This window comes from Rhinolophus hipposideros, assembly GCF_964194185.1.
Source record: "Rhinolophus hipposideros genome assembly, chromosome: 21".
In the NCBI taxonomy this organism is placed as follows: Eukaryota; Metazoa; Chordata; class Mammalia; order Chiroptera; family Rhinolophidae; genus Rhinolophus; species Rhinolophus hipposideros.
Genome location: NC_138067.1, coordinates 38,176,889 through 38,203,595, shown reverse-complemented (window position 1 = coordinate 38,203,595; position 26,707 = coordinate 38,176,889). Strand labels below are relative to the sequence as shown.

At 57.0% G+C, this 26,707-nt stretch overlaps 1 protein-coding gene across 3 annotated transcripts in view; it reads right to left on the bottom strand.

Moving 5' to 3' along the window:
* Positions 1-447: 447 nt before the first annotated feature.
* The window catches only part of PAK4 (p21 (RAC1) activated kinase 4), a 45,430-nt gene continuing 19,170 nt past the window's right edge, over positions 448-26,707 (bottom strand). The window contains exons 1-10 of one of the 3 annotated variants that reach the window (XM_081030743.1): positions 20,427-20,661; positions 11,468-11,541; positions 9,907-10,164; positions 6,491-6,949; positions 5,853-6,290; positions 4,574-4,707; positions 4,188-4,314; positions 3,396-3,521; positions 1,953-2,087; positions 448-1,437 (exon numbers count right to left, since the gene is read on the bottom strand). In XM_081030743.1, coding sequence (XP_080886869.1) covers positions 1,282-1,437; positions 1,953-2,087; positions 3,396-3,521; positions 4,188-4,314; positions 4,574-4,707; positions 5,853-6,290; positions 6,491-6,949; positions 9,907-10,110 — 1,779 coding nt within the window. In that variant the 5' untranslated portion in view covers positions 10,111-10,164; positions 11,468-11,541; positions 20,427-20,661 and the 3' untranslated portion in view covers positions 448-1,281. Of the gene's footprint in view, positions 1,438-1,952; positions 2,088-3,395; positions 3,522-4,187; positions 4,315-4,573; positions 4,708-5,852; positions 6,291-6,490; positions 6,950-9,906; positions 10,165-11,467; positions 11,542-20,426; positions 20,662-26,707 lie in introns of those variants that run through there. The other 2 variants (XM_081030742.1, XM_081030744.1) reach the window with 2 other exon arrangements.

Genomic DNA, 26,707 nt, shown 5'->3' with positions numbered 1-26,707 from the left:
CTTGGGACCCAGGACTGGAGGGGACTTGACTGATGGAATCTCTCTGAAGCTGGCAGCTCCCAGTCCATCCATCCGCCTTAGCAGATCCCCCAAAAGCCCATCTGCTCATTGAACAATTTACTACCATCAGCTCACCACGGATCAGTTCCTAGCCACTGAACATGCTGAAGACAGACAACCTTTAAAACAGGTTTCCAGAAATCAGATTTGGTAAATTGGTCACCGCACAGGGACTTAGAAACTCACTCCTTCCAGGTCAATCCTGCTGGGGCGCGCACACGTGCGTGCGTGCAGCAGTACTGACTGCTTTGACCTGGAACTCCCCACCCAGCAGACTCAGCCACTGCCCCAAGCTGGGCTGGAATCCTGGGGTTAGCCAGGCTGCTCTTTCCCCAAATTCGTACCCCTGGACAGCCTGTGCAGGGAAGAACCTCTACACACACCACACACAAAACAAAATGTTTTAATTGTAAAACTAAGTTGAGGGAGGGGAGGGGAGGGCTGCAGCAAGGAGACAGGAACCTGATTCTTCAAGCAGTGGTTCTGTCCCCGGAGTCAACCCACAGGACAGGGACCATCTGTCCCCAGGTGAGGGCAGGGGCTAGTGTTATAAAATGACAATATAAATAGACTTCTAGAAAAGAGGCTGTCCAGGTGCAGTAGTCATTTTCTGCGGAGGCTGGGGGTGAGAGGGAAGCCCTGACCCCTGTCTCCCTGTCCAACCACAGAAAGGGGGTGCAGGGCTAAGGGAAAAGGCCACTCTTCAGACATTCATGATCAACCCCCGCCATGGCTCAGGGGGAGAGGGGGCTGTGTATTAGGCAACGTCTCAGAGACACCCATTGGCAGGCTGGAGGACAGGAGCTGGATCTTCCAACATGCGCGAGTACACACACACACACACACACACACACACACACACACACACACACTCACACCCCTCTTTCGTAGTGTTCTCTCCACCCCCAGTGGCCCCCACTGCAGATTTCCAGTGATGGGAGGGCCACCTGTCCTTCTTGGAGACAGGGCAACACAGGGAAGGCCTGTCCCGGAGGGTGGGTCGTCCTGGGAACCTCACTTGCTCCCATAAGTCCCTGTGTTTTTAGTCACAAAATCAAAACCGGAGTTCAGTAGTAGGGTCCCACACACCGCCCCTGGCAAGAGTGGTGCCACACGGAGTGTCTCCCAGGCTGGGAGGAGCAGGGGCCAGCCCCCTACTGGCCTCCGGCACAACAGGAGTGACCCAAGGGGCTCTTTGGTTCAGGGACGGGGCGCTGGGCCTCATCTGGTGCGATTCTGCCGCATGAGGGGCACGATGCTGGCGGGTGGGCCCGCTTTGGCCAGGAACGGGTGCTTCAGCAGCTCAGCTGCTGTGGCCCGCTGTGCAGGGTCCCGCACCAGCAGGCGGTCCAGGAAGCCCTTCAGCGATGGGGATACCTGCAGGGGAGGCAGGCGGAGGGTGAGGGAGGAAGGTGCTGGCTTGGCTGAGTGCCAGCGCCACTGCTCACTTGCCGTGGGGCCCCGGCCTCTTCCACATGGGCTAACATCTACTGCTCAGGGCGGGAGCAAAGAGGTGCCACATGTCTAGAACTTGGCTCCAGGGGCTCATTTTGTCCCCTTTTTGAGGTGTGGCTAGGAGGTGGCAGCAGCGGCGCCCTGGAAGCAGCCGTTCTCACCTGACAATCCCTCCAACAGGAAGGCCCTTCTCCCGGGCCTGGCTGCTGTGCACTTTCAGCCCAGCCAGCTTAAGCACAACCTCTATGGGATGGCAGGGGACAGGGGACCCACCTCTGGGATACATGAGGCCTGGGGATAAAAGGGGGTGAGCCCAGCACCCAGCAAGTGCCCGCCCAGGAACTAGAAATGCCCCAGTCCTGTCTGCACCCAGTGCTCTGACTGGGTGGAGGCCGGGTGGCACCCAAACTCACACCCGCCTGCTGGGAGGGGCCCACCTTGTGCAGGTTCTTCAATCGGGGTGGCAGGTTGTCCCGAATCATCTTCATGGCTTTGAGGGGTGGCTCATTGAAGTAGGGGGGCTCCCCATCCACCATCTCAATCACCATCACCCCCAGTGACCAGATGTCCACCTGAGCAGGGGAAGGGAGTTGTGAGGGATGGGCCAGGGCTCGGGGGAAGCCTGGGGAGGGACGGTCCCCAGTTCTGCCTTTGCCTCTGCTCCCCGAGTCTCTGGACCCAGAACACACTCCCTGATGCCCTCCCTGCCAATCCCACACTCCTCACCCAGGGGGCCCTCTGAAGGGTTCTGCCCACCCAGTCTCTGCCCCCTTCTTTTTGCTAACCACCGCGCTTTCCTCCGGTGGAATTCCCCCTCTAATCTCAGTCAGGGGTGGGAAGTCCATGACCAGGTTACCTAATCAGCACAGTCGAGACACAGTAATTGGGTCAGGAATGGAGACATGACTCAAGCTGAACCAATCAGAATCAACCCGAGACTATGGCCCAAAAAGCCTGGAAAACGGCAGTGCCCATAGGCAGGGAGATGTGTCCCAGAGTTGCTGGGGTCACCTCTGCTGCCACAAGGGGAGTGCCTGCCTGAGTGAAGACTACACTGAAAAAAATCAGGCCCTGAAGGGACAGAGCATGTTGCCGGCCAAGCCTGAAGCCTGTTACCTCCCTAACTTCAGTTCTGGGAACCCACAGCTCTCATGTTTTGCTAAATCCATTTGAGCTGGGTTTGTCCCTCAGAGGCAGTCTTAACTGGGATGGTCCCTCAGAATCTCCCAGTGTGACCCGACTCCAGTCTGAGGTTCCCGTGATGTGCTTCCCAGGGTGCCTGTCTCATGGCCAGGCACTGCGGCAAGTCTTGCTGACTGAGGAGGAGTCCTCAGGGCCACAGGTACCTGCTCAGAGGCTCAGGGCCAGACAGGTGATGGCAGTGAGTGAAGTAGGGCAGTGTAGGCAATAGGGATGGGTGGGGACTACAGCCAAGACCAAGGTGTCTGCCCTTTCGAAAGCAGAGCAGCACTTCAGGGCTTCCATGTGGCCAGACTTCTTGGTTTTCTGACGGAGAATGGAAATTTGGACTTTTACGTGAGACTTCCCTTTTTTAAATGCTTGCAAAAGCATCTTCAGGCAACACCAGCCAGGAGCTGGCCAATTTGTGGCCTTGGCACCAGGCTATCAGGCAGGGCCACGACCACTTCTGCTCAGCATTCTGTTCCATTGCCAAGCACTGGGCCTGGCTCGGAACTAGTACCCAACCAGGAATGAATGAATGCATGCATGCGTGCATGCCTACCACTTCTCCCACCAAATCATCCCTGCTGACCCATTCTCCAGAATGAGGCCCATCTCACGCCAGCACTCCGGCTGTTTCAGACTGTCACAACATAAACTAGTGCTGACAGCGGGACAACTGGCTGCCTGTGGCTCACCTCTGGCCCGTAGGGAAGGCGGGAGATGAGCTCCGGGGCCATCCAGTAGGGCGTGCCGACCAGTGACTTCCTCCGTGGCACCTCCTTGCTCACCTGGGCACAGAACCCGAAGTCTGACAGCTTCACCTGGGGCAGGGCGCAGGCAGCAGGGTCAGAGGTGCTGGCGGGGGGAGGGTGAGCAGAGGTGTCCACCTATTTAATTCCTTGGCTTCGGACGTGCTGGGTCTCCAGCATGCAGCCCAGCGGTTAGAGCCACATCATGGGTGGCTCCGCCACCACCTGGAAGGGCCTCCTCAGGCGTGCCACCGCCCCAAGATCATGGCATCTGCCTTCCTGGCAGGGTTTCCCCTGGGGCTGGTGAGGAAGTGACCTGAGTCCTGCAGGTACGAAAGCTGAGGGGGAACTGAGAGCAGAGCTGGCTCCACAGCCCACACCTGGGTACTGCGAGGCTCAGCCACGGACCTCAGATTTAGAACTTTAGTCCGGAAGATGGGAGATGGGACCGCGACCCCAGCCTCACTGGGAATGCTTCTCAGTAGAGGGAGAAGCATGTGAATGAGCTGCAGCGGGCTCCCAAATGTATTCTCCCCAATCTGGGCTCAGGACAAGACTACAGTTCCCAGCATTCTGTGCTGATGCCAGAGCCCCTCAGCGACCTGGGCCCCTGACTCTGGAATGGTGCATGACGATAAATAAGCTGACTGCTCGAACCACTGAGCTGGGGGCCAGAGACTACCCTGACAGCAGAGGGGGCGCTGGGTAGGGGTGGGGGCAGCCCACCCCGATCCTTACCCTGCCGTCATGCGTCAGCAGGATGGAGTCACTCTTGATGTCCCGGTGGATGACACCCTGGGCGTGGAGCACAGACAAGGCCTGCAGCACGGCCAGGCACACGGTGGCAATCTGCTCCTCATTCATCCTGCGCGGAGACGGGTGAGCAACTGGGGCACAGGCCCTGCCCTGACCCCCTCGCACCCCTGGAGATGGTCTCAGGGGGACCCAGCCCCAACCCCCCCCAGGGGCTTGTGGGGGAGATGGCCCTGCTGGCCTGAGACATGGCTCTATCCCAAAGGACCTGGAGGGGACTCAGTCCTGCCACAGGAGAGGTTTGAGGGGACCCAGGCCCACCCAGGGGAGCCCGGGCAGACAGCCGGCTGGGTGCTGCGGCCCGCTGGTACCTGGTGTGGGTGACGATGTCGGTGAGGGCGCCTCCCTCCAGGAACTCCATCACCACCCAGAGCTCATCCCCCACCAGGTAACTGTTGTACATCTCCACCACGTTCTCGTGCTGGTAGTCCCGCATGATCACCACCTAACAGGGGCGCGCCAGTGCGGTTGGGGCGGCGCCGCCACCAGCCGCCCTCCTTCCGGCCTCACCCCCTGCCCCCAAAGCCAACAGACCGCAAAGGCAGCCTGAGGCCCGAAGCCTCCATTCCGGAGGTGCCCTCTACCCCACGCACACACATTTGTGATCCCAATCTGTGACCAGTCCCGAGCTGGTCTCTGAATGGCTCTGCTGACCGAGCTGGTATTGGGAGAGGAAGGTGGGACGAGTGTCCAAGCACAGGGACAGCAGGGATCGGCCGAGGTTAGAACAAAAGAAGGTGCAGTGGGTGGGGAGGATTGCAGGGTACGAAGGCCTCGCCCGGCAAAGCCCGGGGGAGGCGGGGAGCCCAGTGCTTACAGGGCCATGTGCAGCAGAAGCTCATGGTGCAGCTGGAGCACTGTGATATTGGGGGGCTGAGGGATGGGTTACGGGGCACCGTTCAGTGCTGAGTGACTCTTACGTCAGAGTCTGGGGGCTACTCCTCCACAGAGTCCTCAGGAAGGAGCCAGGCATTTGCCTCTGTAACAAGCTCCCCGGAGGCCACCAAGAGCCACAGTCCGAGGCTGGACAGAACCAAGGACCTAGATGGGGGGCAGATCTCAAATCTCTGGCAAGACAGTCAGGGCACTAAGGATGCTGCACGGGTCAGTGAAGGGGTGTCATGACAGGCCTGCGCGTCAGGAAGAGCCTTTTGGCTGCTCTGTGGGGAATGCCCAGGGGTTGCCCACGAGGGAGGCAAGGGCGGGGCCCAGGCTTGGGGACAGGGTTGTTCAGGATTCACTGAGACAGGGAACAGGGGGCGTGGGGGGTTATTTAGGGGAGACACTTTGGGGACAGTTTGGGACTTGGAGGGAGTGAGGGGCCTGGGAGACATGCAGACCGGGGAGGGGTTTCAACAGGCCCAGGGAGCCTGGAGCTGGGGCTCAGGGACAGGCCAGCAAGGAACGGGACAGAGATATGGCTGTGGGTATCATGGGGACAGAGGGGACAGCCTGGGAGGTGTGAGGAGGACAGGAGAAGCCAGCCGAGGGGAAGCCTCACCTTGAAGCCCATTCTCCCGTCCCCACCCCTATAGGGCGGGAGCAGCAGCAGGAGAAGGGCGAGGGCAGGGCGGGAGGCCGGGCACCCACCTCGTTGAAGAGCAGCTCTCGCCTCTGCTGCTTGCGCAGGTCCATCTTCTTGACAGCCACCAGCCGGCCAGAGCTCCGGACGGTGGCGATGCACACGACACCAGTGGAGCCCTCGCCAATCTTGATGAAGTTGTCCAGGTAGGAGCGGGGATCACCAGGGTCTACCACCAGCTGCAGGGCTGCCCGGAACTGCTCATGGGACACGCGCTGGGGTTCTCGCTGTGGTGAGCGGGGGCCGGGAGGCCCCGGGGCAGGGGGGCCGGCAGGGGCGGCGAGGGTGCGGGCTGGAGGGGCCAGCTGCGGCTCAGAGGCATGGGGGCCCAGCACTCCGGGGCTGGGGGGGCCGCGGGCTCGGGTGGGAGGCCGGGAGGAAGAGGACTGGGGGACAGCCAGGCCCCCCACTGATGGCCCATTTGGGGCCATGTTGTGAGGCTCTCCCTGAAACAGAAAAGAGAAGAAGCTGTCAGCAGGGGGGCCATCTGCTCCTGAGCAGGAGGGGCCCGGCTGTGGCACACACACATGGTGGTCAGGATGGAGACGGACAGTGCGCTGGGCACAGGTTGGAGTTGGTGGGTGGGGAGAGGGAAAGCTTTGGGCAAGGGGACAGTGTGGGGTCCTGGGGCAGGCGTATTGGTTACCTGGACGCCCCGGGATGGGTGGTCCGTATCGGCCCGCGGGTACGTGTTAAAGGGCCGGCCAGCTGCCACTTTCGCCCCACTGGCCATACCAGCAGCCTGGGGGGTGCCGACGTCAGGCCCGGAGAGGGGGCGCTTGTCCCGGGAGGACTCCTGGGGTCCCCCTGAGCCCTCCCTGGAAGATTTGGGCCTCTTCTCCGGCCCCACCCGCCGCCGGTCACCACTGCTGCCACCCCCGTCACTGCGACTGGTGACGCGGCCTTGGCCGCCCGCCTTTTCTGGGCCCCCTCTGGCCATGGTGGCCTGCTCCTCGGGCATCCCATTCTCCTGGCGGGCACGGGCAGGTGGTGGCGGGCTGTCTCTCCGCAGGGAGTTGGAGCGTGTCACCGACATGTTCTCAAACTCGTCCAGCAGCAGAGTGAGGGCCCCATCCTTGGCGCCTTTGCTGCCCCGCACGATGGTCTGGGGTCCGGGATCCAGGGCAATGGCAGGGTGGGGGCCGGGCAGGAAGGAGGGGACACGGGACGTGCATCCGATACACAAGGACAGGACAACACAACACAGAGACAAGACAGAGACGAATGAAGAAATGCCATGGGGTGATGATGGGGCTGGGTAGGTGGGGGCAGGACCAGAGAGGCCCTGCAGCCCCTCCCCCAGCACCAAGAAGTCAGTGGCAGGAGGGGAGCTGAAGGAGTCACCTCCCCTCAGTCAGGCTGTCACCTCCCCCATTCCCCACCCTGAGGCGGCCCCACTGAGAAGCACCCTCCTGTCCTTCTCCTGCTCTCTTGGCTGGGGGGCGGGGGTTCCTGCCCTGTGAGGTAGAGGGGAAGGAGGGCAGAGGTCATGCCACCCTATAATCAGCCCTGGAGAGCTCCAAATTACAGGATGCGGGGGCCAGGGCATGGCTTGGCACTTCCTCCCCTGCAGCCTGCCAGGGCTGTCAACCCCCAAACCGCATTGTTCCTTTGAAGGGCAAGAGTGGGACACAGGGAGAGTGAGAAAGGACTGGGCCCAATGTAGAGCAAGAGTGCCCCAGGAGCAGGGGTGGCAATGAGAATGCCCATGGAGGCCTGGCCGAGTGTAAAGTGCGTCCCGAATCCACCCAGTGCTCACCCTTCCTGCCCCCACCCCAATCCAGGTCACAGCCACCTCTTCCCTTGAGTATTGAGTCACAGCTTCCAGGGTTCCTCTGCACCCCACTTATCTCCAGGCACATGGGCCTCCTCACTGCTCCTCGAACACACAGGCAGTTGCCACCGCAGGGCCTTTGCACTGGCTGTTTGCTCTGCCTGAAACATCTTCCCCTAAGTATGACATGGCTCCCTCCCTTCCCTCCTTCAGGTCTTTTTTGGGAGCTCAGCTTCTCAGAGGGAAGCTTCTGCTGGCCTCTCTCAAATGCATCTCAAATGCCAGCCCCTAATACTCCTTATCCCCCTTCCTCACTTTGTTTTTCTTTAGAGCACTTAAAACCAGCGGACAGAGAGCATACGTAGAGCTGTCCATCACCTGTTCCCTTAGTGCAATGTGCATTGAGGGCAGAGATTGGGTCTTCCTGTCTGTTTCTGCTCTTGCTAAATCTTAGCACCTAGAACAGTGTCTGGTATGCAGAAGGTGCTCAATAAACATTTGCTGAACCAGTGAGTTAGTGAGGGGGCCTGGGTGGAAGCTGTGGGAATCAGAGGTCATGGCCCCTACCCCTGTGCTGTCAATCACGGGCACACGGGGACATGGGCCCAGGGCTTCCAGACACCCTGAAGCCAGAACTGCCTCTACTGGGCAGAAAATACTGATCCCACAAAACCCACTTACTGGCCACAGTGCCCTATGGGACCTGCCCCTGCCTCTCCTGGGTCTTGGCTGCCATCCTGGAAGCCGGGCCTTGCTCAGGGGTCCGGAGAAGCACCCGGTCAGACTCTGGCGTTAGAAGTCCCTGGGGGTTGGGGGAGGGCCTGGGACAACTGGGCAGCAAACACAAGGGCTCACAGGGGCCCTAGGACAGTGTTCGCCCATGTGGCACCTTTGTGTGAATTAAGACAAGGTATCCCTTCCTCCTGGCAGACACAGACCCAAGCAGGGCCCATGACTGGCAGGCCAAGCAGGGACGAGGTTTTAGGAGGTGCCCTAGTGAGTTGTAACGAGCATGCAAGCTGCCACAGGACCGGGAAGGCGATGGAACTGAGGTGGCCCGGGTGGGGCCTGTGGCTTGGAGGAGCCAGTGCCCCACCTGTGGAGGCAGCTGACACTCAGCTCCAGCCAATCAATCATGAGAAGCCAGAAAACAGAGATTTGGATGGGAAGTCTCTTGCTTTTTTAAGCAGTGGCAAAGAATTCAAGATATTCAGAAGCACCCTGCATGGGACACAGGAATACCTCAGTGGGCCGCCAGATCGAGACCCTGATGAGAGGTCTGCACTTGTGTCTACACCCACTTCCCTGCGCCCCGGGGCTCCTCCCAGCAGGCTGAGCTGGGCACCGGGAGAGGATGAGTCAACTGCAGGCCTGCCCCCGGGCGCCCAGCCTGCTGACCGGCACACCCACCTCCACCCTGCGGAACAACTTTGGCTGCATTCCCCTGGCTTGCGGCCCTTCCTGTTCCCACTGCCCTTAGGATAAAGTCCTCGCTCCCAGGCTGGCCTCACAGGCTGGGCATGGCCTCACCCGCCACCAGGCCAATCTCACTGCAGGCCACGCCTGGGCACCTGGACCACCAGACAGGAAAGAGGCTAAGAGCATGGGCTTCGGAAATAGACCTGGGTCCAAATCCCAGCTCTCCCTTTTGCTCAAGATGACAAAAACAAACAGCAAAACACCCCACCCCAAACCCAAATCCTCAAGGCTTCCCATGGGCAGCTTCCTCACTCAAAGCCCTGCCGCCTCACCATCTGCCTCAGCTCCCCTCCTCCTCCGCGCCCCCCCCCCCTCGGCTCCGGTGTCCCCTCCCCCAACAAGTGGGCCTGGAGCCCAGGCCTGGGTCAGGCACCTCCTCTGGGCTTCCCCAGCCTAGCCCTGACTACTCGGGGTGGTTACCACCTGGGAGTAGGTCTGTCCCCCACAGCTGCCATGGGAGCTCTGTGAAGCCCAAGGACGAGTTTGTGGCACTGGGGACAGGAGCACAGAGCGCGAGGTGTGAGGCTCCAGGAGACAGCAACTTAGAGGCTGGCGCAGGGAGACTGCTGGAGGTTTTCAGGGCCCGGAGTCAGTGTTGCGAAGCGAGGTGAGGGGTCAGTGAGGGAGGGGCGAGTGAAAGGCCTGTGTTGGGGGCGAGGATGAGCTGGAGGGCTGGGGTGTGTGTTCAGAGGTCATAGGAAGGGGAGAACAGTGAGGGGGTGTTGGCAACAGGGTCAAGTGTGGGGTGAAGGGCTGTGGTCCCTCTGTGGGGGTCGGTGTGGGTGAAGAGGTGGTGGGTGCCAGCCTACCTTGGGGGCCCCTGGCTGGATGGAGGTGATGCAGGCGGGGTCGACGAGGGGCTTGGGCCGGCGAGCCGACTCCTCGATCAGGCTCTGCCACTGCCGGGGCAGCCCTGTGAACTTCTGCTCATGCTGGTCGAAGCCCGTGTGCACGCGGTGCTCGAAGTTGGATGGTGCCGAGATCTCTACCCGCTTCTTCTTCTTCCCAAACATGGCGCCGAGGCTCTCAGCACCAGGAGGGCGCAGACGTGGGCTCCTGTGGCAGGCCTGTGGGAGGGGGCCGCTCACCAGAACCCGCCTGTTTCTTCCCGCTCTTCTAGCCCTGCTCTGGTCCTGTCCATCCTTGTTCCCTCCCTGGTGTCCCCCCCATCCCCTCCACAGTCTGTCCCTCAGATGTAGCCCGAGGGACCCCGTGAACACCTGAGTCAGGTCATGTTCCTCCCCTGCTGAGAATTGTCCTGTGGCTCCATCTCACTCAAGGGAAGAGCCAACTCCTCCATATGGCTCACCCCACGACCTGCCCCCATCACCTCTCTGCTCATCTGCCCCTCCCTCACACTGGGTTTCCAACCTCAGGGCCTTTGCACCGGCTGTTCCCTCCATGGAACATTCCACCCCAGGATCCATTCATGGCTCTTTTCCTGCCCTCCTTCAGTTCTCAAAAGTCGTCGGCGAACCCTTTCTGGACGCCCCCAAGTAAAAGAGCCCCCATGCCTCACTATCCTTCCTCCCATCATTTCACAGCACATTTAACTCCTGGAAATTCTGCTGTTCATTCTTGTGCTTACTAGGTTAGCATCTACAGCGCTCACCACTAGAATATCAACACCACAGGCCAGGTCTCATCTGCCCTGTTTCCCTGTGTCCTATCCCGTGCCCAGCACAGGGCCTGGCACACAGTGGCCGCTTACTAACGGCCTGGCCACAACCATCTGCTTTCCCAGCCCAGGCTCTGGACCAGGAACACCACAGCCCTTTGGTTACTTGTTCAAGAAATGGTTACTGAGCCCCCATCCTACGCATGATGCCTCGGCAGCCTCACTGCGACACTCCCACTTTACAGAGGAGCAGACTGAGGCTCAGAGGAGGGACGTTCCTCGCCAAGGTCACACAGTGGGGAAAGACCCACTTTATAATGGATACTAACAGACAAAAGCCCATCTTTAGGGTCTGGGGTCTCCAGTCAGGGACTCTGAACAGTACCAGGCACAGCGTAAATGCTCAATGAAAACTGGTTGAAAAATCAAAGAGGCCGAAGGGGAGACACGCTGATGGTGGTGTCCTAAAGGGAGATCCGAGAAACAATGGGAAAGGGAGCCAGACAACCAGAGTGCATTGTGACTTTGGACAAGTGACTTAACCTCTCTGTGCTTTGGATCACCTCCCCGAGGGCTGCTATGAGGAGTAAATGAGTCCACAGAAGCAGAGCTGAGCACAGGACTGGGCACAGAGGGAGGGCCTGCCTGGGTTTGCTATTCTGATGGTTAGGGTGACTCCTAGCTGTGTCTGAGGGGGGCGGGGGCCCAGGTCCTGCTCCCGTCCCACGTCACGGGCTCTGGCGTCCACAGACCTGGTTTGATGCTGGTTGTGCTAGAAGTACCCTTGGTCCGGTGACGTGTCTTCTTGGGGCTTCGGGTTATTCATCTGTAAAATGGGGAAAAAACATCCTTCACTCACTCATTCATTCATTCACTCACTCACTCACTCAAACTGACTCCTCTGTGTCCAGCCCTGTGCTGGTTGGTATTAGAGACACAGAGGTGACGGAGACAGCTTCTGACGGGCCCGAGTGGTTGGGGCGGGAGTCAGGGAGCACCATCCCCAACCTGAAGGATGGCAGGGTGGAAATGAGGGGAGGCTTCCCAGAAGAGGGGCCATGTGAGCTGAGCCCCAAAGGATGAGGGGAAATACCGTGGGTGGGGATCTGTCTAGTTCATGGCTGGCTTCCCAGCGCCTGGCACAGTGCCCAGCACAGGGCTGGCCCCCAGCTCAGTACGTCTGGTGACCTATGAGGGTGCTCCCAGGCAGGTCTGGGACGTAGGCCCTTCAGGTCCCAGTTCTCCCCCCATGGGAGAGCTGCTCCTTTCCTGTGGGAGCAGCTCTGTGAGATGAGGCCAAATAGGCTACCATCCCTTCTCAGAGCAAGAGCCATCAGTGGCCAGCCATCAGGAGAACCGGTTTGGCAGCGGGAGCAGTGGGAGGTGGGTGGGGACCGCACAGCCAACCTGTCTCAACTGGTCCGGGCTTCTTGGCCAGTAGGTGGCCAGAGCCAGGTCTGGCCAGGGCTCCCAGTGGTCCCGGTCTCCCTGCAGCTCCAGGGACCCCAAGCTGCCTGGATGTGGGGTGGGACAGCCCTGACCAGGAAGGGGGCCCCTTTGTCTCTGCTTCAGCCCCTTCTCTAACCCTAACCAAGCCAGGAGCCCCTTCCATCCCCTGAACACAGTCCATCCGTCCCTCCAAATTTCCATCGGCGACCCTGACCCCCCCTGCTCTCCCCCCACCTCTGCTACCTCTCAGCTTCTCTGCCCTCAGCTGTCTTTCTAGTTCCTGCTCCTTGCTTTGTCCCTACACCCTGCCCTCCCTCATCTTCCCTGCTGTCACCCAGCTCTTCACCCCGTGTCCTAGCACCTCTTCACTGTGTTCCCAGATGTGCCCCCCTTTGGCCCAGGCAGGCCTCACTCCTCACCTTGGCCTCTCTTACTCCTTACCCTGCCCATCCTCCACCCTCCAGCCAGAGGCCTCTGCAGGATGGGATCATGCCAGGACCCCAAGAGAGGGAGGAGCTCAGGATCCACGTGGGATGGGCAAGAGGCAGCCTGGAAGATGGGGTAGCCAAGCTAGAACCCCCACCCATAAACCCCCAAGCCACCTCTGTACACTGCAGCCAGCCCCACCCCCAGCCGAGTGTGACCCCACAGGGGAAGGGGGTGGAGAGGCACACCTCCGGATATTTGCCGGGGGCCACCCCTTCCCTCTGGGCACTGCATGGAGGGCAGGACAAACAGAGGAACTCACCATGTTTATAATGATTAGGCGGGAGCCCCACCCTGGGGCAGCTCCAAGTACAGCAGGCTCCCACACCAGGTCCCCGCTTTCCGCCAAGTCCCCAAACTCCTGATCTTATGGGGGCCTCAGAAGGGAAGGGAAAGGAGCTGCTATGCAAAGGCAGGGGCCTGTGCCAGGAATGGGGGAAGAGTGGGCACTGAGGTTCCCAGGCAAGCTCGGAACTTAGGAGTCAGACAAGCCATGTCCCAAACCCTGGCTCTACTACCACACACTGTGCCATCTCACTTTCTCTACCTGTGACGTGGTCGATGAGCCAGCTCAACTTTGAGCTCACTGTGTGGCCCTGGGCCAGCAGCTCAGCTGTTCTGTGCCTCAGTTTCCTACTCTGTTAAAAGAGGGCTATGGCAGCACCAGCTTCCCAGAGTTCTTATGAGTCACAAACATAAGATGGCTGGCCCCTACGCAATCTACACAGTAAGGAAGTGTGTTACCATTAGAGCAGCAGCCAATACTTACTGAGCACCTACTGGGTGCCAGCCCCTCTCTAAGCACTCAACCCGGAGTCCCCCATTTAATCTGCACACTTGACTCACGAATAAGGGGTCATTATGAGGCCTGTGTTACAGACAAAAGCTAAAACAAAAAAAACCAAGGCACAGAGAGGGCACTCTACTTGCCCAGGTCACACAGCTTGGTAGCAGCGTGAACATGAGACTGCAGGCCTGTCTGACCCACAGCTGGGGCCCCACCAGTTCTCACAGTTAGCAGCAGCTGCCTCTTCAGAGATTCAGGTGTGGCCCCTTCTGCGTGTTGTGTGCCTAATCCCATCCCATCCTCAAAATGACACGTGAGATAGGTACTCTCACCATCCCCAATTCACAGACGGGGACCCTGAGGCCCCGAGAGAGGTACCCCTTGCCCAGGGCATCCAGGATGTGAACCCGGGGAGTTGGGCACCAAAGTCCAGGCTCCTTCCTGTCTGCCCCCCCCTGAGGGTTGCAGCGACGCTATTGTTTTTGTCAACATCATCTCCAAGGCTAGTCCTGGCCCCACCCACCCACCCACCCACCGTCCAGACCTTGCCCTTCCTCTCCTGCCCTAAATCCTTCTGGGGGGGTCCCCTCTTCCTATCTGACCTGTCCCAGGCCCCCAGGATTAACGGGAGACAGCACAAGTGGGGCTCATGCCCCCTCTCTTCCCCTGCCCCTTGGTTCTTTATCCACCTTTCCACAGGCCTTTGGCATGACAGTCTGCAGCGGAAAAGATACGCAAAAGCCAGTCCCTGCCACCAAACGTGGCTCAATGAGACTCACCCCCAGTACTTACACTGGCACCACCACCACGCGGGGACCCCCATGAACCTACGCAGATGCCAACGCTGAGCTCACTGACTCCCTACGACCTTGGTGGAGTGGCTGTTCTCATCCCCATTTTGCAGAAGCAGAAACTGAGGCTCACAAAGGTGAAATCCCTCTCTAAGGTCACCAAGCAGAGCTGGACCTGGAAGACAGTCCAATCCACTCCAGAGCCTACATCCTTACACCCTGTGCTGGCCCCCAACACTCCTCCCCATGGCCCACAAGGCCCATCACCTCTCCGTTCTCTCCTCCCACATAGCCCTCCTCGCTCACTCTGTCCGGGCCAACAGGCCTCGATATTCTTCAAACCCTACAAATGTCCCCACCTCAGGCCTTTGCACTGGCGGCTGCCCCACCTGCTGGAACTCTCTTTTCACTGATTTGCACAGGGCTCTCTCCCTCTACCCACATCTGTGCTCAAATGTCCCTGTTCCTGTCCTGTCACTCTCTATGCCCCTTTCTCTGCTTTATTTTTCCTTATTGCACTCACCACATACATTGTGTGTGTGTGTGTGTGTGTGAGATTCTTCAGTGTCTGTCTCGCCCACGAGAATATCAGCTCCACCAGAGTGGGCCTGTCATCCATCTTGTTCTCCACTGTACCCCAGTGCTTGCAACCTGGCCAGGGCTACAGTTGGCACTCAAGGACATTTGGTAAATGAACCCATTCATCCATACCCGCCATGCTACTCTCATGCTCACATACCTCAGTCTCTGCCCAGGCAGTCTTGTGAAACTGGCAGAGAAAGCCCTGGGACCCAGAGGCAGAGAGAGTGAACCAGTGACCTCAGAGACAGAACCAAGGAGGACAGTGTGCAGCCACCAGCCAGGAACCAGGCGCTCTGAAAGCCAGTGCTTGATCCCAAGAATGCAGGCCCATTTTGCATCCTACTCTAAAATGTTTGTTTCAATTAAAAAAAAAATCTTTTGTATTTAGCATGTGGGACAGGCAGTTTCCGACTTGTCCTAGCAAAAGCTTCACGTTTTCCAGTCACCTTGCACTGACTTGTTCTACCCTCTGACCTTTCATGAAAAGAAAATGATACCCCCTCCACCACCAAGAAAATTAGTCCAGGAGGAAGAGCAAGAGCCACTGTGACAAAGCTCTGTGTGTGTGTGCGCGTGTGTGTAAAACTCCTGTCCCCCCAACGCCCCAAGGCTCTCAGTAAGGCTGCACCCCTGGCAGTGGAGGGAGCTGACCCAGCTAGAACCCAGGGGCCCAGGGGCAGAGCAGGGGATATGGCTGGGGTCACGACCATCCTTTCATATTCACCAATATGGAACCCTAAACTAGGAAGGGGACCAAAAAGCATGCAGTGTCCCCAGCCTGCACTCAGGGTTCCTACTACTGGCTCCTGTTCACCCCTCTGCCATGATCATTACCTACCAGCTCTAGGAAGCCCCCTCCCTGCCTCAGTTTACCCTCCCTGAGCTGTGTTCTGACGATGGATGGGGAGTCCGGCTCACTTTCCTAGCCCACAGCAGGCTCCTCACTGCCCCCCTTTACATCCCACGCCATTCCCAGCTCCACACCTTTGCTCAGCAATTACTACCCACCTGCACCCCCCCCATCCAAATCCCTCTTCAGCCCTCCCGCCCTGAGCCTAGTCCCCCCAGGGAATCCTCACACATTTGGTTCCCAGACCCCGCCTCAAGCTTTGGGACTGCCATATACCCAAGACGCCTCTTCAACAAACACCTACTCTACCCACAAATGACCCGATGACACTCAAACACCACCCACCATCCACCCATCACTGTCTACTGAGGGCTGATGTCTGCAGGCCCGGGGCAGGGCCGACAGCAGTGGCCAGACCAGGCAGAAACACCCCCGGCCTTGTAGAGCTCACGTTCTAGGGGGAAGCAGACTGTCAATAATGAGATAAATCAGCAAAATGGCTGGTTAAGTCAGATGATAAGTGCTGAGGAGAAAAGCAAAGTGGGGATCAGGAGGCGAAGGGGAAATTGGAATTTTCAATGATGTGGTCGGGGAGAGCCTTGCTGAGAATGTGACACTTGAGCAGGGACCTGAGGGGCGAGGGAGCCACGTGGGTACCTGGAAGCAGAGCTCCGGGCAGCGGGAACAGCCAGGGAAAACGTCCTGAGGCAGGAACATGCTGGAAGTGGTCAAGGAGCAGACAGGAGGCCAAGCATCTGGGGCCGGGGGAGTGGGGACGAGAGGTGAGAGAGCAGGGCAGGCAGATTGCGTAGGGACTTGTGGGCTTTTCCCTGCATGAGATGGAGCCACAGGAAGGTTCTAAGCGGGGAGGGATGGAGCCTGACACAGGTGTTTACAGGCTCCCTCTGGCAGGGTGGGACATGGACGCTGGAGGTGGGCCAGGACTGGGCGGAAGAGGACCTCAGGGTCCAGGGGCAGAGAGGGTCGACGGGACCATACAGGTGGCGGGTGGCGGAAGGGGAAGAAGTGCGCAGGCTCTGGGCTGCTATAAAGGTCGAGATGGCAGGGCCTGCTGAGGACGGCCACCACTGTTAGTAACAGCTGGAATGTGAGCTCCCTGGGGACGGGGCCTGGCACACTCTGGCACACGGTCTGCTCCCTTTTGGTCCTTAGCATCACCTAACATGTTCTACGGTTACGAGTGTTGTCTATTGTCTCCCCGCTAAGTCGCTGGCTCAATGCTGGCAGGACCCATGTGGCAGTGGGTTACAGCCGGATCCCAGCGCCTAGAGCAGGTCACCCCTTCGTGGTAGCCGGGGGCATGGAGGGGACACACACATGCTTCAGTGCTGACTCTGGCCTGGCCTGTGCCAGGCACGCAGACCAGGCCACCCTGAACCCTCTGAACAGTGCTTGGGTGAGTAAGTGGCTGGGTGCGGAGTCCTCTTCCTTCCTGTTTCCCAAACCAGGAAACAGGCCCAGAGGGGGGAAGTCACTGCCCAGGGCTGCCCAGCACCAGGTCACAGAAGCCCCCAAGCTGACCCACAGAGAAGGCCTGTTGACGCCATCTCAGCCTCCTGCCTCAGCAGCCCTGGCTCCAGCCAAGGCCTCCACTCCAGACAACAGGCCCCAGAGGTATATGGGACAAAAACCAGGACAGAGACGACTCCGCTAGCAATGAGCAGAACCGGGAGCAGAAAGGCTGCCTTGGAGGGAATCTGGAGACATGTTAAACGAACAAAACTCTCCAAAGGCTCCCCCTTGGCTCACACTCCCTACTGTTACTTAATGAAGCACTGCCAACCTCGGGGTCTCCTTTCTCCCCACCCCCCCGCTTCACTCCAACCACACTTTTCACCTCCTCTTTAAGCCTGTGGCAGCCTCAGGGCCTTTGCACCTACTGTTCCCTCTGCCCAGAGCTACATGGCTTACCCTTTCTTGATATCCATGTCTTAGTGCAAATAAAGCCTCCTCAGAGAGGCCTTTCCTGACCTCCCGACAAAATGTGTACCCCTTTTTTGTATTTCTCCGTGGCATTTATTACCACCTGGCATCCTATGCCTGTTGACTGTGGGTCCCCCTTCCGCCCTCCCCCCAGTAGAATGCTGGCTCCTGGAAATCAGGGGCCTTTGTCTTGTTCTTGCTGTATCCCTGGCATCCAGAGCGGGGCCTGGGCACACAGTAGGCACCAGTAAGTATGTGTGGAACAAAGGAGTGATGCCCTTGCTGGGTGATGAGTCTGGGCCCTGAGGAGGAACAGCAGGGAAGGGTGTTGGAGGCAGAGGGCAGAGAGGAGTCCCCTGGGCCCATGCCATACTGCCTACAGTCTGACCTTGATGTCTGAGAACGATCTGGGGCCCACATCTTTACAGTGAACCTAGTTATTTAGTCAGAACCAGCAAACACAGAGTCCCAAACACAAGAGGCACCCCATCGGGAGCCCATTCCCCAAGCCCTCCCCACCACAGGGAGACCCACCCCACCCATGCGGCCTAGGGTGGGACTCTGAGGAAGGGGCAGCATGTCTGGGTTATAGGCAAGAGGCAAATCATAGAGTGGGGGATCCGCCAGATATCTGTGAGTCCCACCAGTCGGTGAAATCCCATAAAAACACAGATCCTGGTTCAGCCTGGCCTTGGGAAGCAGGGCCTGGAGCTGGCCTCTGGGGAGTGAGCAGTAGCCCTGCTGTCCGAGTTCTGGTTACATGCAGTGCCAACCTACCCTAGCCCACCGGGCCTTCGCACAGACTGTGCTAGTACAGGGACACAGTAGGCAGTTGGTGGCTAAAGGCAGACTGCCCAGGCTCAGGCACCAGCTCCACCACTGCCACACTGTGTGCCTCGAGCAAGTGACTCAACTTCTCTGGGCCTCAGTGTCCTTGTCTGCAAACTGGGGGGAATCATAGTCCCTATCTTCCGGGAATGTCTGGACAATTGAATGAGATGACACATGCAAAGCATTTACAACTGTGCGTGGTGCCAGTGGGTCCTCACTACAGGCTAGCTGTTATTATTACTGCCGTTGTTGTTGCTGCTGCTGCTGCTGAATGAATGAAAGAACGAATAAATAAAAGAGCATGCCGGGCACAGTTCTCTCCCGGCCAGAGCAAACATGGCGGTCTTACCGTGTTAAGTCTTCTTTTCTCCAGAGCTGGGACAGAGGGTGTAATGGGCTGCTACTCACTGAGGGCAGGTCTGCTTCTCCTGCTGGGCTGGGGGCCTCCGAGAAGACAGGGCCTGGGCCACCTCAGCCACCCTGTAATCCCAGCCCTGCCCAGCATGGGGGAGGGGGACACAGCTCAAAGTGTGGCGAAGTGAAGAGACGCTGCTGCCTTTACTCAGCTGGGCCCCGCCAGTGCTCAGAGCCCCCAGGGAGAGCAGGCGGCTCCTGTGGCAGCCCCCGGCTCAGGTGTCTCCTCCCCTCCTGGCCAGGCACAGCAGGGCACAGACACAAAGGGCACTATTGGTACCCCTCACCCCCCAGAGACACCCAGGGTGGGGATGAATGCCACAACAAACCTGAGTGTGGGGGAGCCCACAGGGACTGGGGCAATCAGATTAGACTTCATTCATTCCTCCCTGAGGCAGGACAGGAAGGAGGGAGGGGGTGTAGGCAGCAAAGAGGCTCTGGAGGCCTCCCAGGTGTCCGGAACCCAAACCCTCTCCTGCCATGCAACTCCTTGCTACACACACGCACACACGCACGCACACACGCACACGCGCGCGCATGCACGCTCCCTGGACATAGAAACACAGGAAGACGCTGCACAGCGACAGGCTGCCTGCAGAGACCATGACACAGACACGCAGCGTGGACATGCAGCCACACAACCAGGTGCACAGGGACACACAGTGGTCGCACAGAAACTGCCTGAGCAGCCAGACAGTGGCAGCCACCCCAACCACATACCAGCGGGGTCTATACAGGAGCCTGGGTGTGGGGACATCCCACCCTGAGCCTCAGCGCCCACCTCTGGGATACGGGCCCCCCAGAGCACGCCAGAGGGAACAGGGAGGCATCAGTCGGAGAAGGTGGGGGAAGCAGTTTTAAAGAAGTGGGCCTAGCTCAGAGGAAGCTCTCAGCATGGAAGGGCCAGGACACTGGGGCAGCCCACGGCGGGGTCCCCGAAGAAACCACAGATCCAGGACCCCTCCACAAATACTGTAAAGACCCCCCCCCCCCCCCCAGAGATGGAGGCTCTCCCAAAAGAGACCCACAGACATATACCAGTGACACACACAACACAGACCGGGGCCACCACCTAGAAATACAGGCACACGCGTACACAATTCCACGGACGCTCCATAACGGCCAGGCTTTCCTAGAAAGGCGGGCCCAGGACCCCATACACACACTGCGGAACACTTCCCAAGACACAGACCACACGGCCTACACACCCGAGACCCACAGACAGTAGGTAAGGTAATGAGACCCCACGACAGACCCAGGCACTCCCACGGCCAACTCCAGGGTCACCAGAGCGACCTAGGGAGGCACCGCCCCCAAGAACTACCCCCACGCAAACCAGACCCCAGGAATTCGCTGCCATTGAGACGCTCAGGGACCTGCACTGAGACATACGATAAGCCCCAGCACAGGCACCTGCCACCAGGAAAATATGTTGGAAACACAGCGACCCTGCCTCTGGCCCCAAGAAAGGTGTGGCCCCTCGCGCACATGCTCAAGCTGGCTCAGGTGGCAAGGTGGCAGGACTGCCCTCCCCACACCCAGCGCAGCTCTCCTGCCTGAGGCCAGGGCCAGCTCACCTCTACCATCCTCTTCCCTTGGTCCTGGGCCACCCTCAGTGAGACAGGCCAGCGGACAGAGAGACTTCCAGCTGGGAGAGCGGGGAGCAGGCATCAAGGGGCTCCCCTGGCCCGCGACACGGGTGCCCACCAAGGAGACTTGGCTGGGTTCTGCACCCCAACCTCCCTGGCAGCGCGTGGTGACGCAGCCCTGCCCTGGCAGGAGTTCTGGCAGAAGTTGAGCTGGCTGTGGCTCCAGCCCACGGGAGGGGGGAGGGGAAAGGGAAAGACAGAAGGAGGCGGGGCAGAGCCTGGGTCACATGACCACAACTGCCCCAGCACAGGGAGGGGCTAGGCAGGGCCAGAGGAACAGGGGACCCCAACCACAGCCCTTGCTTCACTGGGGCCAGTCCCCCACTAGCACACATACACCCCTACTTTGCTGCTCATGCCAGGCGATGGAGCGATCAGGTTTGAAGCCACCACCCAGGCTGAGGGGGAGGACAGAAAAAGAGTGGAGGGGTGGCTGGCAATGGGGGGCTTGCTGTATTCCTCACTCCTCCCACTCCTAGGCTGTGAGTCTAAGAGCTTGGGGAGGGCGCAGCAAAGGGGGCCTCTCCCCCTCTGGCCCACTCACCCATGAGGACAAACCTGAGACTTGCAGCCTCACCAGGAGGGGAAGATCAAGATCACGGTCACCCCCCAATCACCATCTCTAGGTGTGAGTGTAGGACTAGGAGACGTGGATGGCGGGAATGGGGAGAAAGGGTGGGGAGCGCTGGGACTTCTGTGTGCCATGCTATTCTGTCATGCATTGATGCAACTAACCCTTTTGACAATAAGTGTCCTGTGTTTACAGAGAACTTACTTTGGGCCAGGCCCTTCTCTTAGTATTGATGGGCATTAAGTCATTTGACCTTACTGCTGTCCTAAATGGACAGGCACTTCCTCAGGCCCATTTACAACAAAGGAAACTGAGGCTCAGAGAGGTTGAGTGACTTGTCCAAGGCCCCTGGCAGGGAGGTCAGGTGCCAACCTTCCAAGGCAGGCCATCTGTCCCAGTGCCTGTGCCCTGAACCAACTTCTCTGAGCAGTAGGCTGGCTGCTCAGAACTCCCATTCCTAAACAGGAGAAAAAGAGCTCAGAGAGGGGGGAAGTGAGAAGCGGCTGTGCTGGCCCTGCCTCACACCGCCTCCCCACTTCAGATCTCACTTCCTCTGCGGGGCCTTCCCTGGCCCAGGTCAGAGCTCCTGGTGTGAAGTTTGTTTCTTTCTGCCATAGAGGACTTAGTGGGCAGGGGTTAGGCTGCCTGATTCATCCCTATGCACCCTCCGGGCCCTACCTCAGGCACCTACTCCTGCAGGAAGCCCTCCCTGACACCCCAAGCTGACCCTCCAGGCTGTCACTGTCTCTGTTGCCTCCACTGGTTCACACATGTACTGAGCTCCTAGCACACCAGGCAGGCCTGTTGGAGGTCCTGAGAATTCAGTAACAAACTAGACAAAATTCCCTGCCTGGGGACTGACACTGAGTAGGCCCACTCCCCCACTGGAGGGTCCTTTGAGTGGCAGGGGCTGGGTTAGCGCAGGTGGCAGTGAGCCCAGTGAGAGCAGTGATTAAGTGGCCCAGGCGGGCAGAAGGACAGACACCTGTGTCCTTCCCATTCCCCCCCCCTTGACTGTTCCTGCAGCAGCCGACCAGGACTGTCCCACTCGGACCAGGAGGCCTGTACTGGCTCTGAGGGCCCGGAAACCCCTCTACCCGGCTCCTGTCTCTCACCTGCCCACCAGGCCCGGGGCTACAGCAGGGCAGGTAGGGGACGCCAGAAGTCCCAGATCCCAGGCCACCCCTCCCCCGCTAGGGTGGAGCACCCATCAGGCACCCGCCCCGGAGAGCAGCCAAGTGGGGCGGGCTCCCCTAACCTCCCCAAACCGGACGGGCTGGTCTGTGCTCTGGTGGGGGAGGCGGTCAGGGATCGGGCAGCTCTGGACGCCAAGGAAAACGAGGTCCCCAGGGAAGGAGTGGGGGAGGGGCACCCTGCCCCCAGAAGTCTCACTGGGAACGGGGTTCTCCTGGAGATAGGCTTCAGGGGTCAGGAGAGGTCGTCCAAGAGCCTCTCACACCGGAATAGATCTTTATTATAAAACTTTTAAACACCTCCGCAAATAGAGACTAAACCAGTGAACTCCCCTGAAATCCACCACTCAGATTCTTGACTATTAACATCCGGCCACATTTGGGCTTCCTCTCTCCCTTCTTTCCTTTCCTTCTCCCTGTCTCAGTGTGTCTCTTCAGAGGGGGAAGTGTCAGGATGGCCCTTCCTGCCCTGCCCAGCTCGGCCCTGGAGGAGGGCACTGTCTCCCAGAGTTGTGTTTTTTTCCTTTCTGAGACAGCCTACCCATGCATGTGTGTGTGGGTGCACACCCATGCTTACACGCGTTTTCAAAAACCCTAAATGACAGCGCACCACACAGAAGACTCTGCACCTTGCTCTTCCCAAGAACATTTCTTGGCCCTCCTGCACTGCTGGCACCGGAGGAGTCTGGCAGCATCCAGCACAGGTAAAGACGCACACCTGGGACCTGGCAAGCACTCCCCTGGGTACCTACCGAGCAAAATGCGGCCCTTGGGCCCTGGGGACACCTGTGGGAAGGTTCAGGCAGCACAGTCTGAATTGGCCAGAGACTGGAAACAAAACAAATGCTCATCGATGGGAAACGGATACTAAATTATGATCTATTGGCTCCATGGAACAATACACAACAGTGACAATGAACGACCGCAGCTACAGTGTTAAATAAAAGAAGCGAAATGTAACACATCCTAGGAGATTTTTCTGAAAAAGTTAAAAACCAGACAAACCTAAGTATGCTGTGTAGGGGTGCATACAGATGTAAAACCAAAGAGGAAAGCAAGGCAGTGATTGCTTCAAAAGCCAAGGGAGGGGCTGCCTCTGGGGGAGGGGAGGGTCTGGAAGGGGGTTCTGTGCGGCTGGCACCAGCTGATTCTTCATTGGGGGGGAAGCTCCGTGGACCTTCCCTTTGTAGTAATTAGTTACGCTACACATTTACGCTTGGTGTGCTGTCCAGCATGTACACTAACAATTTATATTATTTTTAAATTTCATTACATTTATGTATTTACACGTATATATTATTTATGGTTATTTTATTTATATTTATTTTTACATTTATTCATAATTTCAATAAATGTAATTCATAATTTATATTACAGATATAATTAATACAATTAATATTATTTTAAAGAACAATATAGACAGTATATGTCTTAGTGATCTTTCCATGCCTTGATCTCTGCAAAGTGCAGCCCTGCATGGAAGGGCTGAGGTGCCTTGAGCCAGGCCCCAGGGGGCCAGGTTGGTGGTTTCCAGCCTCTGGCTCTTACAAACAGCGCAGCAATGATAACCGTGTGCAGACGTCATTTCACAGGTGTGCCAGCGTGCCTGTGGGCCAAATGCCTCTCAGCGGAACTGTCAGGCAAAGCTCAGCACCCCCAAGCTTCCCGGTGTGAGGGCCCACGGCCAGGGGGCTGTCAAACTCTCTGACCCTTGCCAGTCAGACGGGTGAAGCCCGGCCCCCATCGGCCTAGTTTTCCTCTGCATCGTTCTGCTTAGTAGGAGGCATGTCCTTTCATCGTTGTAAAAGCCACCAGAATTCCTTTTCTGCTAAGTCTCTTCAGTCAGAGGCTATTTTCCTGTGGGATCAGGGAGACCGTTGCAAACCCAATGTCCCTTACCTGCTCAAAGCTCACTGGGGCATGCACAGCGAAAGCCACCTCCTTCCCATGGCCCCCAGGCTCTTGCCACCTCTCGGCTTCATTCCCTCACACTCCCGTCCCCTAGTCCTTGGCTCCAGGAGAATGCAATTTCCTTGTCACATTCATGGAGTCCATCAAAAGAAATCCAATGAGTGTTCACCATGTGTCACCCAGGCTGGGGGTGGAGGTGAGGGTGAGGGTAGGTACAGCACGGTCCTTGCCCTGCGGGGCTTAGAGTGAAGGCTCACACAAATGAAAAGTGAAATCCAGCCAAGACACACTGGCTGGAAGGAGAAGGATGTGGTAGAGCCAGGCCACAGGCAAGCAGAGGCGGTTGGGGCGGGTACCATGTTTCCCCAAAAATAAGACCAGCCGGACCATCAGCTCTAAAGCGTCTTTTGGAGCAAAAATTAATATAGTAAAATAAGACCGGGTCTTACATACTATGCTATGCTATGCTATACTATACTATACAATACTATACTATACTACAAATATAATACCGGGTCTTACATTAATTTTTGCTCCAAAAGACGCATTAGAGCTGATGGTCCACCTAGGTCTTATTTTCGGGGAAACATGGTACGTGCCGAGGACAGGTCTACATTTGAAAAATGGAACTCTGGCTGCCTTGTCTGTGGAGCATGGGACCAAAGGGGCCTGAGTGGGTGTGGGGACAAGTGACAAGACTGCAGTATTGCTCCAAGCAACTGATGAAGGCAGCCGGAAACACTGGACATGGAGAGTGGGGGACAGACCAGAGCTATGTCTGCCAAGAAAAACAACACTTATTGATGAGTCAGATATGGGGGCTGAGGATGAGGCAGGTGCCAAAGGTAACTTTGAAACTGGGTAAATCACAGCGCCATTTTCCACACAAGGGAGCCGGAGCAGAGCTCCAAAAACACCAGGTCCCAGGCCCTAGAGTAGCTCAATTTTGAAAAAGATGAATAAAGTGGGAGGACTCACTGTCTCCAACACTAAGTCCTACTAGATAGCTGCAGTCGTCAGGACAGTGTGGAAAAACACACCGATCAGTGACCGGAAGACAGAACCCAGAAACACACCCACACAAATACACCCAACTGGTTTTTAAAATATCGATGTTTTAAAACTAGTCCTGGGGATGTCAAGGAAAGCATAGGGAATATAATCAATGATATGGTAATAACTATGTATTGTGCCAGGTGGGGACTAGACTGGTCAGGGGGACCACTAGGAAAAAAAAAACCACAAAATTGATTTTTTTTCATTGTGGTTAAATATATTTATTACATAATATTTATCACTCTAACCATTTGTAAAGTGTCTACTTCAGTGGCATTACATACATTCACAACGTTGTGTAACCATCCTCACTGTCTATATCCAAAACTTTTTCATCATCTCCAGTAAAAATCCTATACCCATTGAACAGTCGCTCCCCATTTCCCCTACCCTCAGCCCCCCGTAACTTCTATGCCACTTTCTGTCTCCATGAATTTGTCTATCCTAGGGACCTCATATAAGTAGACTCTTACACTATTTCTCTTGTGTTTGGCTCATTTCACTAAGCATAATGTTTTCAAGGTCCATCCGTATGGTAGCATAAATCAAAATTTCCTTCCTTTTTATGGCTGAATAATATCCCAGTGTGTGTATATATCACCTTTTGTTTATCCATTTATCTTTATTAATAGACACTAGGGTTGTTTCTACCTTGTAGCTACTGTAAATAATGCAGCTATAAACACTGGTGTACAAATAAGTGTCCAAGTTTCTGCTTTCAATCCTTTTGGACACACGCCTCGGAATGGACCTGCTGGGTCGTATGGTAGGTCCATATTTAAACTTCTGAGAAACTACCACCCTGTTTTCCACAGCAGTGCACCATTTTACATTCCCACCAGCAATGCACGAGGGGTCCCATCTCCCCACATCCTCACCAAACACTTGTTATTTTCCAAGTTTTGTGATAATAGCCATCCTGGTAGGTGTGAAGTAGTGTCTCATTATGGTAACTTATTTTTGATAAACAAGCATAAACAATTCAATGCAGAAAAGACAGCATTGTTAACGAACGGTGCTAGAACTGGAGATCCATACGCAAAAAAACCCCACCTTGATCCAAACTCACTCTGTGTACAAACATTACCTCATCACGGATTATAGACTTAAATGTAAAACTATGAAACTTTTAGGAAACACGTTTTCGGGATCTGGGGCTAGATCCCGAAGCACGAAGTTCTCAGAGTTGATACCAAAAACATGATCCATAAAAGGAAAGATTAATACAGTCCACCTAATCAAAATTAAAAACTTTTGTTCTGCAAAAGTCCATGTGAAGAGGATAAAAAGCTACAGACTAGGAGAAACTATTTACACACTGCATATCTGACAAGGGACTAGTATCTAGAAGAGAGAAAGAACTCTCAAAACTTAACAGCGAAAAAAACCAAACAATCCAATTAGAAAGTGGACAGAAGACACCAAGAGACATTTCACCAGAGAGGACGCACAGATGGCAGATAAGCACCTGAAAAGAT